Below are 14,807 nucleotides of genomic sequence, written 5' to 3'. Positions count from 1 at the left end.
TAAGTAAGGACAAGAACTAAGAAGCAAAATTCATAAGCCGTAGAACTTCTTTCACTGGAACCAGATTAATTTTAGATATTCTTAATGCTGTATTAAAAATAGTGCTGTTTACTGTCTCAGAGTAGGAAAGGAGGAGGTGGTGTTGAAGAGAACAGAAGTGAGCAAGTAAAACAAAGTTACTATGTGAAAACAACAAAGGTGCAAGGAAGAAGAGACAGTATGGAAACACTGCAGGCGGTGGAACTTGTGAAAAAGAATGCAACCAGAGAACTTGATGTAATGAAGAACTTCCTTTTAATGGATTAGAGGCCTTCAAAAGGCACCATCCCAAAGATAATACCTTCCCTGGGGATAATTGCTACTGGTTCTGAAAAGAATACTTCATTGAAGAAGCTTAGTGGTAAGCCTTATGTAACAAGGTTGGTTCCCCGTCCCCCCGCCCCTACTTCATGTAGCTTGACATGCATTGTCATTCCTCCTTTTTACAAAAAGTTTATATTTAGATTATTTTTGCATGCTTTCCACTGTAACATGCTCTGCATCTCCATGTTGATTCAAATATAGAAGAACATACCTTAAAGTCCTATGACACGAGAATTATTACAGCTTCACTGTAAGAATTAAGTTACAGGGATAAAGTTGTTTGTTTTTTTCATTTGTTTCAAATTGAGCACCAAAATAATTTTGAAAATAAATGTAAAATTGCCAAACTTAGGTAGTGGATGGAATTTTCCATGTTAGCTGTTACTTAGCTTTTGCTGTCTTAGGGCTCAGAAGTTCATGTCAAGATGAATATTGTGTTGTCAAGACAGAAATTTCATCTGCATGTTGGACATTTTCTTTGCTGCGTTTTGGTGGAGGCTAAAACCCAGCTGTTCAGAAGTCATGTAGCAGTAGGGTGAGAGGTGGAGGAGAGGCTTATCTGGAGGATGGGACTTCATCCTAAGTGATGAGAGCCCTCTGTTCTCTCTGGGAGTGCATTACAGGGACATTGCAGTGGCTGATGAGTGTGTCCTTACAGCAGTTGTTCTTTTTATAGCAGGTTGAAGAATATTTTTAATTAACTCCCTTATATGGCCAGAATAATTTACCTGTTCTAAAACATTTGATATGTTTTTCATAGTGGAAGAGGAATGCCCTTGAAAATAGTTTTAGTTCTGAATCAATGCATCAGCTGATATTAACAGTTCAAAACTAACTGTGTATTATTTTATGCACTTTGGGTATTTGAAATAAATTTCTCTTTGTTTACATTCCTCATCTCAGATATAGAAAAATAAGTAAAATGAAAGTTTAACATGTAAAAGTGAAGTACTCAATTTTTACAGTTATATTCAAGTACATTGAACAACCAAATGCAATTTTAATATTGTTTCTTGATATTAGCAAAAAATGTGTTTATCTGTAGATTCAAACTTTTGTATTAATTAATTTTTTTGATAGAACAAGATTGTTTTAAAAATCCTGGAAGATAGACAATAAAGATATGGACTATCAGATCCAAGCTTGGGATGTAACAAAAATATTTAGTGAGTGAACGTGGCATCTTGGTTCAGGTCGTTAATGTTCTGCAAACAGTTGACAACAATATTAGACAGCATCACAAATTTTTGGAAGACATTCTAGCATTAGATAAGTAATGCAATCCACTTGTTTCCTGTTTTGCTAGTTTCTGATGAAGAGGAAAATAATCTGGAAGTTTTAAACTTGATGGGCAAAACTTGGTGATTTATGTTTAAAGTCAGCTTGAAGGTGGTTTTTTTTCTGTAGTTTTGTATGACTAAGAAGTAGCAGTTAATAATCGGGCAAACTCATTTGACATAAAACTTTCTTGTAATGTGTATTTTTCTAATTCGCACCATAGGGTTTCTTTAGTAAACTATGTGGTGACAGTTTCTCAGCAGCTTGGTGTTTTCTCTGAATTTATTTGCAGTGAATGCTAGTTTATTAGCCCTGGTCTCTTAAGTTTAGAATTGCTGTGGTATTTGTTATTTAGTGGAAATTATTAGTTGTGAATTTTATTAAAAACAGTGCCTTTTAATTTCCAGGGCTTATAAAAATATAGATATGAAACCCCTGTATTTGTGTTACCCAACTGGATGTAATGCAGGAAGCAGAACAATAAAATGATGAGAAGTGATGAGAAGTAATGAGAAGCCAGAAAGTAACTTGACAATTGCTTAACTGAAAATCATTTCTACCTGATATATCACAATCCTTGTGAGTTAGGATGTTGAAGATTTAAATTCTGTAATCCTTGCTTCTTAAATCCTGAAGTATTAGTAGAGATAATGTTAATTTCATTAATCTAATAATTTTCAAAGTGCTTCTCTAATCTTAGGAGAGAGAAACCCTTCTGTTTAAAAAGCCTTTTTGGTCAGCAGCTTGCACTAAGCAATTTTTTTTCTGGCTGTTCTTCAGTAAGATCAAGTGAGAATGTTTTGCTAAAATATTTATAACTCTATGGTGATATGTGGCAGCTGACTGAGCACAGTTTTTTCTGAAACCATACTGATTTTTTTTCTTCTGGTCACAGAAATAATGAACTGTGGTTCGGAGGAAGTTGAAGTAATGAAATTGACTCCGAGCAGTTTCATTCCTTGAGCTGTGACCCCACGTTGACAATGTATCTTTTATGCTTTTTTCTTGTGCCTGGCCTTGTTAACAGAATTTGATACTGAAGTTTTTCACGTGTTTGGTAGCTTTATGTAGATGTCACAGAGCTAATCAGATAAGCGTACAGTATTGCAGAGCCCTCGTGCGAAGGAGCTGCTTCTGTGCTAGTGTGAGAGAGCAAATTTCTGAAAAAGGATAGAGTACCTGGGGAGTGAAATCATATCCAGGATGAGGCAGTATGTTCAAGTTCCAACTGTTGAGCAAGAAAAAGCCTATGATTATAATTCTGCTTTTGAACCAAGACCATGTATGTGTTTGGGTAGGTGAAATTACCATTTTCTGATAATGTGGACTGTTTCTTCTTACTGCTATTGTGTAGAATAAATGTGTGTAAAAAGAAGTACCTGTACAGCTGGTAAATATGCATGGTCTTGACGTATAAAATGCAGATTACAGGATGATTTTAGCAAAAGAGAATATACATGTTTAAACTTGTGAAGTTCCGCTATTGGAGAAATAAATAATAAGGATTTTAAACCTTTTACCTTGATTGACATGTTAACAGTATGTACTTCTCTGTAGATACTGCTTTAACCTTTATATTTTCTTGTATAAAATGACATGAAGATGTCTTCATGGGGAAACCATTAAACTGGAAATTTTGCCTGACACTAAAAGGGAATTGTCGTTGGGTTTTTGGTCGATAAATCTGCACAAAATGGAACAAGTTATTTTTTACCTGGCTTAGTGACTGCGTTATCTAGACCTGCAAAACAGGTTGTTTCTGTGAATTGAATGTATTTATTTGGATCAGCTTTTATCTGGGTTAGGTTTGTACCCAAGAATGTATCTGTTTTCAATTGCTCAGCTTTTAACCATCTTTTACAACATTCATCTTTTCTGGTCTATATAGTGATATGTTCCTTGATTTTGGTTTGGTTTTTTAAGTCTGATCTATTTCTAATGTTTCTTGTTAAGACTTGATTTTTGTGTGGTATTTTCAATATTTATATTTTTAATAAAAATGCTATTCCTATGTTTTTATTTATCTTTCCTGGTTATATCAAAACACTGAGCAATGATCTGTAGTTTTTTCCACAATCTGTCTTGCGGCTGTTAATTGTTTGGGGTTTGCTTTTGGTTTTCTTTTTTTCTGTGCTCTTTGGAGAGCCTGTCAGTTTGGGTTTTTTTTCTGACAGTGTTCTACTTAAATTTCTCTACTTAAAATATCTCTGATGGCTGAAAGCTTTGACAGATTAACTCTTGCTGTCTGATACTTGAATATTCTGTTTAATTTAGGAAATTATTTTAATTACATTAATATGTATGTTAATTTTATTTTTGTATTTTGATGATAAGAGAATTCTTTGAAAAGTTTGGTATGTTTGGGTGGTTTTGTTTTTTTTTTTTTTTTTTCTTTTCCATATAAACTGTGCTGTAATGAAGTACATAGCAATGCAAAGATACTACTGAAAATCCAGGATGGAGAGAAAAGAAAATTTTTGAATCTTACACAATGTACTTATTGTTAGGCTTTTTTTTTTTAATGTCAAAATTCACTGTGTGCCTTATGTTTGAAGAGCAGTATTTGAATGATACTGAGTTTCCATTAACTGAAACCATCTGGTGAGGCTGCCTGGATGAGTTGGTGCCTGTTACCTGATATTCTTTTATCCTTCTCAAAGGAGCAACTGTATCCAGGGTTTAGGTTGAATTTAGGTAATTAACATGGTTCTAAAACAGTGTTTGAAGATCTAAATGGTTCTTTGCAAGGATTTTTTTCTTCTATCACTTAAAGAAACAGAAACTAACTCTAAAAGTATTTTACTTGCCTCTGTCTTGCCTATAATATTTTACATATTTTTTACTCTTAGTATGTGATAGCTGTAGCAAAATAATTTACTGCAGTTATTGTAAGAATACTTTGTGTACTTAGTAGTAATCAAATATACTGTTTACTTTGGACCAGTGTTAGAGGTCCAGAAGGTTGAAAATCAAGTAGGAAGACACAAGTACAAAGGGTGTTGAGCCAGGTACAGAGCTGCATACATAACTGAAGAAACATTTCACAATATTAGGTCTTGTTTTTTGGGGTTTTGATGGTTTGTCTTGAGTGTCTCAATCCTGAGTGATATACTAGACACTAATGAAGTACTCCTTTCTTACTATGATTTTATTTACTTTTTAAAAGTTACACAATGTTGCTCTCTAAAGAATATTTTTGTACAAGTGTCTAAATTACTTCAGTTTTAAATCAAGTAGGTTTTTAACCTCTTGAGACCTATGTTTTCCCAAGACATACAAAATAGCTTTGATTTTAGCTACTTTGTACCTGCACCTTTTATGTAAACATAGATTTTTACATTGGTTAGACCTCTGTGAGTAGGGGATGTCAACAGGAGTCATATGAAGAACTTGACAGTAGTAACAAATTACTGTTTCACACAAAAATGCTTAGTATTTACAGTTGTTTATTCCTTGAATGTTTTCTGATTTCATAGTTACATATTGAAGTTGTATGTCTGCGTTCCTCTTATTGGTGATATGTCTCTAATGAACTGAGTTAAAAGACCACTGAGAACTTAAAGTGTGATTTTAAAATCATAATCTATTCAATAATTGTTTTTGATTAAATAAATTGCAAGAATTAAGTTGTCAGACTATGAGCAGAATTAATATTTTTGTCCAAAAGACAAGTAGTGTCAGAAAACAGGCGGAATGGAGGGAGAATGTCTGCTCGTGTAGTGTCTTGTAATAAAAACAAGTACAGCAGGGGAAGTCTTTGTCTTGAATCTCCCAGATGTTCTGATAAATATGATTAAAACCAACTCAGGTTATACCTTAAGTAAAGAAATACAAATCCTGATATATTTGTCTAATACTTCTTCACAGCCTGAGAAATTTGCAGATAAATTGTGATCATCAAAGTCACTGGCAAGATACCCTTTATTCTTTTCCCTGTTTTGATTAACAATAAAAGCTGCTGCAGCTTTTACTATTTTTAGCAGAGTGTTTTAGGATTTTTTGGAGTACATAAATGGATACTTTTAATACAGTGTTTGTAAGATATTTAGTTACTCTGAATGCTCTACGTATTGAGATTTGAAAGACCAGAAAGCCACTGATCTGCATGCATACTGAATATTATTATTCAGTTTACTATTTTCTACATAGCGGCTCTTGTACATCAGAGCTGCTTTAATGTTGACCTAACCTTTGAGTTACTCTAATAATATGTCCACTGAAACATGTAAAACCTGATTTGTCAAAACATTTGAATTCCTTGGGAATAAATCTGTACTTAAAAACAGTTGGACTGATATCTAGAAACTTTTTTATTTTCTTTGTGTGCTGAGTTTTCGTTTCAGGTGCTATTTTTTGGTATAAACTGGAATTCCTCTAAAGTTTTAGCAGTCCTGAGTGCTAGGAAAATCAAACCATACTTTGTAGGTTTCTATCTTTTTAGACCAGGCAGTATGACTCTTTAAATGAATAAAAATGCAAGTTACATGTATGGTTCTGATTATCTTTGTATGAGTATGGTATTAGCAGTAGAGTAGAAATTAGGAAAATTCTTTTCTCTATTTCAAGTGACAGTCTCTTGTCCAATGCCTAGTAGAATAGTGGGAGAAGGAAGGGAGAGCTTGTTTAGTATAATGTAGTTTATGTTGCTTTACATGGGTGCCTGTAAAACAGAAGATTTTGCAGTTGACTTTTTCGGTAGAAGAGTGAACATAATGCATGTATAGATATGTTTTGAAATGATTGTTCAGAATGAAGATAAAACAGCACGTGAAGTACCCTGGGTTTTATTAATACTAAAGTTTTAAATGTCTTGATTTTTCTACATGTTTTTGAGTGTGGCTGGATGAGAGGTGCATTTCTAGTGCCCAAGATGCTTGCCTATTTTGTCATGTGTTACGTTATAACAGTAGTTCTGCTTACTTGTCTGCTTACTTGTCAGTCATTTTCAGTTACCTTCATTTTGCTTTATGCTGCTAGTAACAAGCAGCTGAGTTCACTGTATCTTTTTCCTCCTTGCTTGTCAACTGTTCGCTTCAAATGAAAATACTGGAGTTCCTAAAACTTAATTCTAAATGCTGTTGGGTAAATCTCTCTGCAGGAGTGTGCTGTTGCTGTGCTGCTTTGCGACCTCGCTACAAGCGTCTGGTAGATAACATATTTCCTGAAGATCCAAAAGTGAGTGATGATTTTAAAATTTTAAGGGATTGGCATTTGAAAAATTCTAATAGTAACTAATGCTTTAGCATTTTTTTTCTTTTTTTTTTCTTTTCTATTTTAAGATTTTATGGAAAATTCTGCTTTAGCACTTCATAGCTTTAAAAGCAGGTAGCAGAATAATTTAGCTGGAAGTGGATCTCTACAGATCGTCTGGTCTAATTCCCTTTTCAAAGCAGGGCTGTGCATATTGAAAAGAAAAATTAGTAAGTTTCATTCAGAGGAGCAGAGATTTAATTAAACAGGGTATTGGGCAGCAGAGGTAATACAGCTTCATAATTGCTTATAACCATAGGCACTTGTTTTATTATAGTTGCAGATGTCAACAATTTCTGGTTTTCTACAAGATTTTTATTTTCTAGCTCTTGATCCATTGACTGTAAGTTTCTATAGTTCTGGTAGACTGTTGTGATGCAACAGATTTTTTGTTGTTGATTTTTAATTTCTCCAGTTATTCATACAGAGTTTTTTCTATTCACTGGAACAGTCTTGGAGCTATATTAAAGCTTTGCTCTTAAGCTCTATGAAAATCACTTTGTTACCATTTAGTAACGCCTATATAATAGTGACGGTTCAGACTGATCAAGAGTTTATGTTTCTGCTGCAGTATTTTTTTAAAATGTGTTACCAGAATTTGTTGTCTTGTGTTATAGTAAAAGTAAGTAGACCAGTCAGCATTTGTATAATGTTTGGCTTCTATCTTACAAAGGACATGGGCTTTTCTTTAAACTGTGTTGTTACTGAGTGCTATTTACAATTTATAAGTTTTAGTTACTGGCTTTTAAAGGAAGTGTTTTCTGTGTATACAGTATGTTGAAAGCGTGGAAGAATACGGTTTTATAGATCTATTTGTTTTAACCTACTTATTTGGTACAGGTGTAGAAACACTCAGAATTGCTACAGTTGTAGGCTTACAGCTTTAATCTCACTCAGTAACTCTGAGCTGGCACTCCTTAGTCTCTGCTTTTGTTTATGTTCTGTGGCTCAGTGCAGGACACGAGCCAGTCCATGATGATTCATTAAGTTACAGACCTTTTCTAAACTATAAGACTTGCTTGATGAAATGCATTAACTGAGTGTGTTAAAAGCTTCAAAATAATTTATTTGAAACAGATAATTTCTGCTGAACTTCTAGGGGAAAAAAAAAAAAAAAGACTTATCCTTCTTACCAGATTGTTTAATTATAACCTCACCTGAGGAGATCCATATCAGATTTTTCATGTTGGAACTAATATGCAAATCTTTTATCTTGTTGTAACAATCAGGTTTCAGGTACCCTGTATGTCAGCCTTGTCCAAGATGTGATACTGAAGAAATAAAATATTTAAACTACAGTCTAAAGTATTTAAATTACAATCTTGTTTGTATATAGTGTCAAAATTGAGCATCAAATACACGTTTCTGGGGGGAGTGGGAAAAGAAAAAAATTACATTGTACCAGTAGGGAAAAAGCATGTCTTAGTAAGGTGTGTCACCTGTTCTAAATACTTTCTTTTGGAATACCGGCCCTCTGCCCAAAAGATTGGGGAAGACAGTTCAGACAATTGCTTCATTTCTTTAAAATATATTTTACTGAATTTTATGTTGCTGGTTTCAGAACTTAGCTAGTAATTTTGCACAAAATTTGTGGATTTTGGGTTTTGGGTTTTCTTTCAGTATCTTATACCTGTCTGTATGGCTCAGATCTTTAAATGTTGAGTAGACAAAAGGAAAAAGACTTCAAAATCTTTATACATGCTGTGAATTTTTTATTTTATATTTTGCATGGCTGTTTTTAGGATGGTCTTGTTAAGGCTGATATGGAGAAGCTGACTTTCTATGCAGTTTCTGCACCAGAAAAGCTGGATCGCATTGGTGCTTACCTAGCAGAGAGACTGAGCAGAGATGTGGTCAGACATCGCTATGGGTAAGGAAATAAGCCACAGAATTATATATAGATGCCAACATGTAGCAGTATTTCGTCATGGTTGTTCTAATCAAGTTTAGAAGGCAAGACAGACCCAGTCCCTTTGTGGTGAGTTAGCCTTGTCTGGCTGCCAGGTGCCCACCCAACCACTCTTTTGCCCTTCCTCTTCAACCAGGTGGGGGAGAAAATCAGATGAAAAGCTCATGGGTCAAGAGATAAGGGCAGGGAGATCACTCAGCAACCACAATCATGGGCAAAAATGACTCAATTTGGGGAAGATTAATTTATTGCCAATTAATAGTGGAGTAGGATAGTGAGAAATAAAAACAGCTAAAAGCACTTTCCCTCCAGCCCTCTTTCTTCCCAGACTTGACTTCACTCCTGAATCCTCTACCTCCTCCACCGGAGCAGCACACAGGGATGGGGAATGGGGGTTGTGGTCCACTTATAACATCTTGTCTCTGTCATTCCTTCCTCCTCACACTTCCCCTGCTCCAGCGTTGTGTCCCTCCCACAGGAGAAGTCCTTCAAGGACTGCTGCAGTGTGGGTCCTTTCCATGGGGTGCGGTCCTTCGGGAATGGAATGCTCCAGCAGGACATCCCCTGTAGATCACAGGTCTTGCCAGAAAAGCTGTTCCTGCGTGGGCTTCTCCCCACAGGGCCGCAGCTCCTGCCAGGAGCCTGCTCCAGTGGGGCCTTTCCATGGGCTGCTGCTTCCTTCAGGGCACATCCATCTGGTCCAGTATGGGGTCCTACGTGGTCTGCAGCTTGGATAGCTGCTCCTCCAGGGTTCTTCATGTGCTACCAGTGTCAGTGAGGGCCTCTGTTTTGGGCAGTGCTGGGTCGGTCCATCTAGGCACTGGTTCTTTCTGACCTGGGGCGCAGCTCCTGGTGTCTTCTCACAGAAGCCGCTCCTGCAGCTCCCTTGCTACCAAAACCTTACCGTGTAAACCCAATACATCCTTGAATGGCATTCAGGGTATTGGGAAGTGGGGATATCTTTCTTTTTAGACCTTTTGGCTAAATTGTATTTAAATGGAAACTTTAAAACTCTGTCATACTCTTCAGTCCTATTTGAGCTAGAAATTTGAAAGAATGTTGAGTCAAAAGAGGAAGAAGATTTTAAAGTGGAAATGGAGTAAGAAAATATTGAGTCAAAGAAGTAGCAGGAATTGGAAAAAAAAAAGGCAACGTCCATCACAGGCCATTGTTTTTAGCCTTCGATATGTCAAAAGCTATTTTTATAACTTCATAGAATGGGTAAATGGCCATTCTTTAGGGTGATCGATTTTGGTCACTGCTTTCTTTACTATCTTTTTCATTTACTTAGCATATTGTCTAACTGTAGAGGAGCATGGAAAAGTTGCTGGCTTTCCGTACTGGGATTTGGATAGACAGAGCATCTGTAGACTAGAAAGCTGGGATTTATGATTGATAATAAAATATGCTAGGAAAGAAAATTGAGCTGTATTTATTCTGTTATCAAGTATTATGGCATCCCTTCTAAAACCACTCAATTACACACTCTTCTCCTGCCCCCCCCCCCCCCCCCAAAAAAAAAAAGAAAGAATATGAATGTAAGAAATACCAATAACTTTAATTTTTAGACAGTGGGAAATATATGCCTTCCATTCTTTCTTTTCTAATTTTTAGGTAATTTAGGTAATAAGTACCTAAACTGATTAAGATAATCATAAAATGTAGCATGTCTTTATGTGAGTCTGATTAATTTTCAGGTATGTTTTAATTGCCATGGAGGCATTGGACCAACTCCTAATGGCTTGCCATTCTCAAAGCATAAAACCATTTGTGGAAAGTTTTCTTCATATGGTGGCCAAGCTTCTGGAATCAGGCGAACCAAAGCTTCAAGTTCTTGGAACTAATTCTGTGAGTAAACTCGGATACTAAATCAAATCATAATAAATCTTTGTTTATTTGCTGTGGGAAAGTAGTTTCAGAAGTTACAAAGGATCTGCCAGTTAACATGAGTTGAGAAGATTCTGTATGTGACAGGGTATACACCATTCGGGTCTAAACACAGAGCAGATACTGGCTGGAGGCAGAAAAACTGTTTCCTTTCAGTCTCAAGTTTTTTTGATGTCTGGGCTTGTCCCCTGCAGAAAGAACTTCTGGAAGGAACAGTAAAGCTGTTCTGTGAGTTCATATTTTGAATCTTTAAACAGACCTCTTGGAGCCATTGTATAGTTAAGACAGTGTTTGTTTGCTGTCCAGCAGCGAGAGTGATGGTGTGAGAGGAAGGATTTAACATCCTTCTCCACAGCATTGACACTACACAGAAAGACTCCTGGTAGCTGAAAAGTAGCCAGAAGTCAAAAGCTTTCAGTATTAACAACCTCACCATTTTACTAGCTTAAATATTTCAGGATTGGGATCCATGCTTGGAGGACATAACTATAAGTGTCAAAATGAAGATTTGGAGATGCAGTTTTCCAAATAGAGTGATGGGTGCAATCTTTGTTATGGTTCTGCCATATTTCCCTTCAGCCATTGTGTTTCCCAGCTTGTGCATGCAATAGGAATCTCTTAAATTCCAGGATTGTGATGTGGACTGTTTTCGCTTGAGAGTGGTTGGTTTTACATGAGTGAAGAAGTAATGCTTGCTTTTTGTGTATACTGCCATTGTTAGCTGCATGTGGATTCTTTGTGGATTCTGTAAAACTGTTCGGCTTTCCTTTGGGCATGATTCCTGGCTGATGGAATTAAATGGAGTTGCAGTTCAGGGAGAGAGGAGGGTATAGTAGAGTGCTGCTGTTCCTGAGTAGAATTTCTTGTTACAGTAGAATGCAGAGTTCTTGTTCTGATGTTGGGGAGTAGTGTTCTCTTGTGCCCCAAACTAACAGGACAGCTTTACAGAGAGTAATGAGATTGATTTTTTTTTTTACACATATATATACATATTCTATGAATTATGGTATTTATTTACCTTAATATATTTGAGCCAGACTATCCTGCTTCTTTTGATTTGTTTGTATAATAAAGTCTGGGGGAGACCTCTTAGGGAAATAGCTTTGGAACTTATTTCCTGGGCTGCAAAATAGCAAGATGTGTATTTCCCAGTTGTTTAAAATCCTTGGTGGCAAATGGTTACTGCCACCCTCCACTTTGATGTACAGGACACACGTCACTTCCAAATGAATGTTATTGAACAGAACTCCACCTTACAGTAATCTGTTTGATATCCCTGTCAGTTCCTAATGAAGTCTTCCATAAGCAAAGCAGATTAATGGACTTCCTAAATTAGGAGATAATTTGTGTTTGTCTGTTGTAAAACTCAGTAGCCAAAAATAATTATGTTTTCCTAAATAAGATGTCAGATTCTGTGAAGGGAGTGAATCTGTATGGCTCTTCCAACAGTATTCCAAAAGCTAACTTTAACCTAATTATGCTAATTTCCCTAGGTGCCTTCTGTAGTCAATGAAGAGAAAAGATAGAGTCTTTTTGTGTTGACTCAAAAGGAACAAAGTGTATTGGCACTGACAGCTTGTCTGTTACCAAGATCACTGACCTACTGTGTTCTTAAATAAATTTTGTTAGACACGGAGAAAGTCCGCCATCACATTTAGCCTTTAATAGCTTTTCCTCTCCTCCTGAAGGGAAAAAATAAACAAACAAGCAAAAACCCCAGAGGAGTAGAGATGGTAAAGTGACTGTATAATGTTCCATGTGCTTTAGTTCTTCTGATAGTACCCTTTTGGAGTGGAAACTGGTATTGTCTGGGAAAGAAGAATAAATTGCATGTGAAGTAAATGTCTCTAAACTGGTTGGGAAAGTTTCCGTAATACTTTTAGGTTAAACTCAATTTCAGGCCAAAAGAAATTTGTAGTCCGCTTAGACTTAGAAAGATATGGAATATGATTCTGTCCATAAGTAGATCTTGATTATTTTCCATCCCAAAAGCTGACTTTCAAAGCTTAACTGGGATACAAAGGCAGTGATGTCTTTTGAGTGAGATTCAACTGTCTGTTTTATGTTGTAGGCTTTTTTTTTCAGCTGCACAAACAGATTTTGCTTCAGCTGTGGGGACTCTTGTGATTGCTCAGAAGTCAGGGTTTCAAATGAAACAAATCTTTACTGAATGACTTAGTTTAAAGTCTTGGAAACATCTGGAAGCTCCCACTGTTTTTCAGGTTTCTTTCCCTGACTTCCCAATATCTGCTTTTAAATGCAGAAGTAATTCTACTTGGTGCTCTGTATCTTACAAAAAAATGAAAGTTTCATTCAGCCATTTCATTTTGAAATTAAATTTCATTTTTTAATTTATTCTTAAAAACTAAACCTGAAGATTACCATTTTAGATAAATAATTGTTTGCTTTTAATTTATATGATTTTATGCCTGATCATCAGGATACATATAATTAATTCCTATGACTTTTTTTGTATATGTTGCATTTGTAATTTAAGTTCACTTATTTGCTACAGCAGCAATGATTTTTTTTTTATAACATAATTTAAAATCTACTTATATAGGCAGATACTTGAAAACTGGTGAATTCAGTAGTGGATATGTTCAATAGTTTTTTGCTTTTCTTTTTAATATAGGCCACGTTTCAAATTGGCAGTGTCTATGAAGTTCAAAATAGCTTTTTCTATCATGGAAGATATTTTTATTAACAACGTGCTAGGATAGCATATGGTGGTGAGAAAACTGGAAAAATGTGGTGGGAAAAAGTAAGATTTCCTTGGCTTAAGTATTACAGAAACTGAAGGCTGACTGCAATAAACTTTTACTTAAAAACTTACGGCAATACTGAATTTCTCTCTAACCATTTTGCAGAATTTCCGTAACTTGAAGACCATGTAAAACATCTTGTATCTCTCATCTACAAATAATTAAATGTATTACTTAGATACATAGTGGTTATTACTAGGATAGAATGAATGAATTAATTAAGCTTGTTCTTCCTGTCTAGGGGTGAAAGGCTTTAAAATCTTTGAAATTCTGTTCAGAATTTTTTTGGACAAGAGATGATTATTTTTTAAAAAAATATCAAACTTTCTGTCATTTTTATTTGGAGATGGTCCAGAAAATTTCTTTAATAAGCAGCTGGTCAAAACCAATGGGGTGCATAATTTAGTAAAACTTTCATTTTAAATTATGTTGACAAAACTCAGTTGAATAAAAAACATTTTGAGCTAATCTGGGATGCTGACAAAGAGAATTATTCTTGTATTTTTGGCAGTGAAATACTGTGGGTTTTTTCATCTGCAAAACAGCAGATAAATGCGGAATCCAGTATCACCACATTTTCAGTTATTTCCACAAATGCTTTCTTTAGTTGATAGGGTGCTTCGTTTTAGAAGGGCAGTGTTGTCTTAGGAGCAGTGAAATAATGATGCCATCAGTGACAGTGCTGGGCTTCCTGTGCATGATTAAGTAACTGTTATTGCTGGTTGTCATCGGCAGCACAAGAAGACAAGCAGTACCCCCAAGTGGAAAGTTGACCGGTCATTGCCTGATATTACAACAAGATTTTTATATTTGTTAGTGTTGGCTTATAAAAGCAGTTGGTTTTGGCAGAATTGAAGTGCATGTAAATGTAAAAATAGTATAAAATGTCAAGGCTGTGAAAGTAAGGAATGTCAGAATTAATATTCCCAGCAGAGTACTACTTTTGCTTGTCTGCAGCATGCTAATCTGGAAGCATGTGATGGAAACTTATCTTTGTTACAAGATGCTTCTTTCATTCCATGTACCAATACAGAATTATGTGCTAGTAGTGATTTAATATACAACACAACTATTTTATCTCCAGGTTCCCCACTTGATCTTTTTTTTATATAGCACTTAAAGCTACAGAAAGACAGAATTATACAAAACACTCTTTCTTATCCTGTTGGTTATAAAACTATCTTCTAAATTCTATGCCTGCATCTACTAGAATTTGAGTGATACTGAGTACATCACATTAGCCAGTCCTTTTAGGGTCATTTACAGTTAAATATTGCTTCCTCCACCTCATGCTTACAGTTTCTGGTCTTGCAGTTTCATAGCAACACTAATATGGCCCTGTAGGCTAACATACC

General features: G+C 35.6%; 1 protein-coding gene across 5 annotated transcripts in view; it reads left to right on the top strand.

Annotated features, from left to right (window-relative positions):
- The window catches only part of EFR3A (EFR3 homolog A), an 87,712-nt gene that overhangs the window by 17,707 nt on the left and 55,198 nt on the right, over positions 1-14,807 (top strand). For all 5 annotated transcript variants that reach the window (XM_080378501.1, XM_080378500.1, XM_080378499.1 and 2 more), the window contains 3 exons: positions 6,740-6,816; positions 8,634-8,761; positions 10,498-10,648. In XM_080378501.1, the coding sequence (XP_080234627.1) occupies positions 6,740-6,816; positions 8,634-8,761; positions 10,498-10,648 (356 nt within the window). The remainder of the gene's footprint in view (positions 1-6,739; positions 6,817-8,633; positions 8,762-10,497; positions 10,649-14,807) is intronic.

The sequence above is a fragment of the Falco punctatus genome (assembly GCF_963210335.1).
Source record: "Falco punctatus genome assembly, chromosome: 3".
NCBI lineage: Eukaryota > Metazoa > Chordata > Aves > Falconiformes > Falconidae > Falco > Falco punctatus.
The sequence above is the reverse complement of the archived record's forward strand: the minus strand, read 5'-3'. Positions and strand labels throughout refer to the sequence as shown.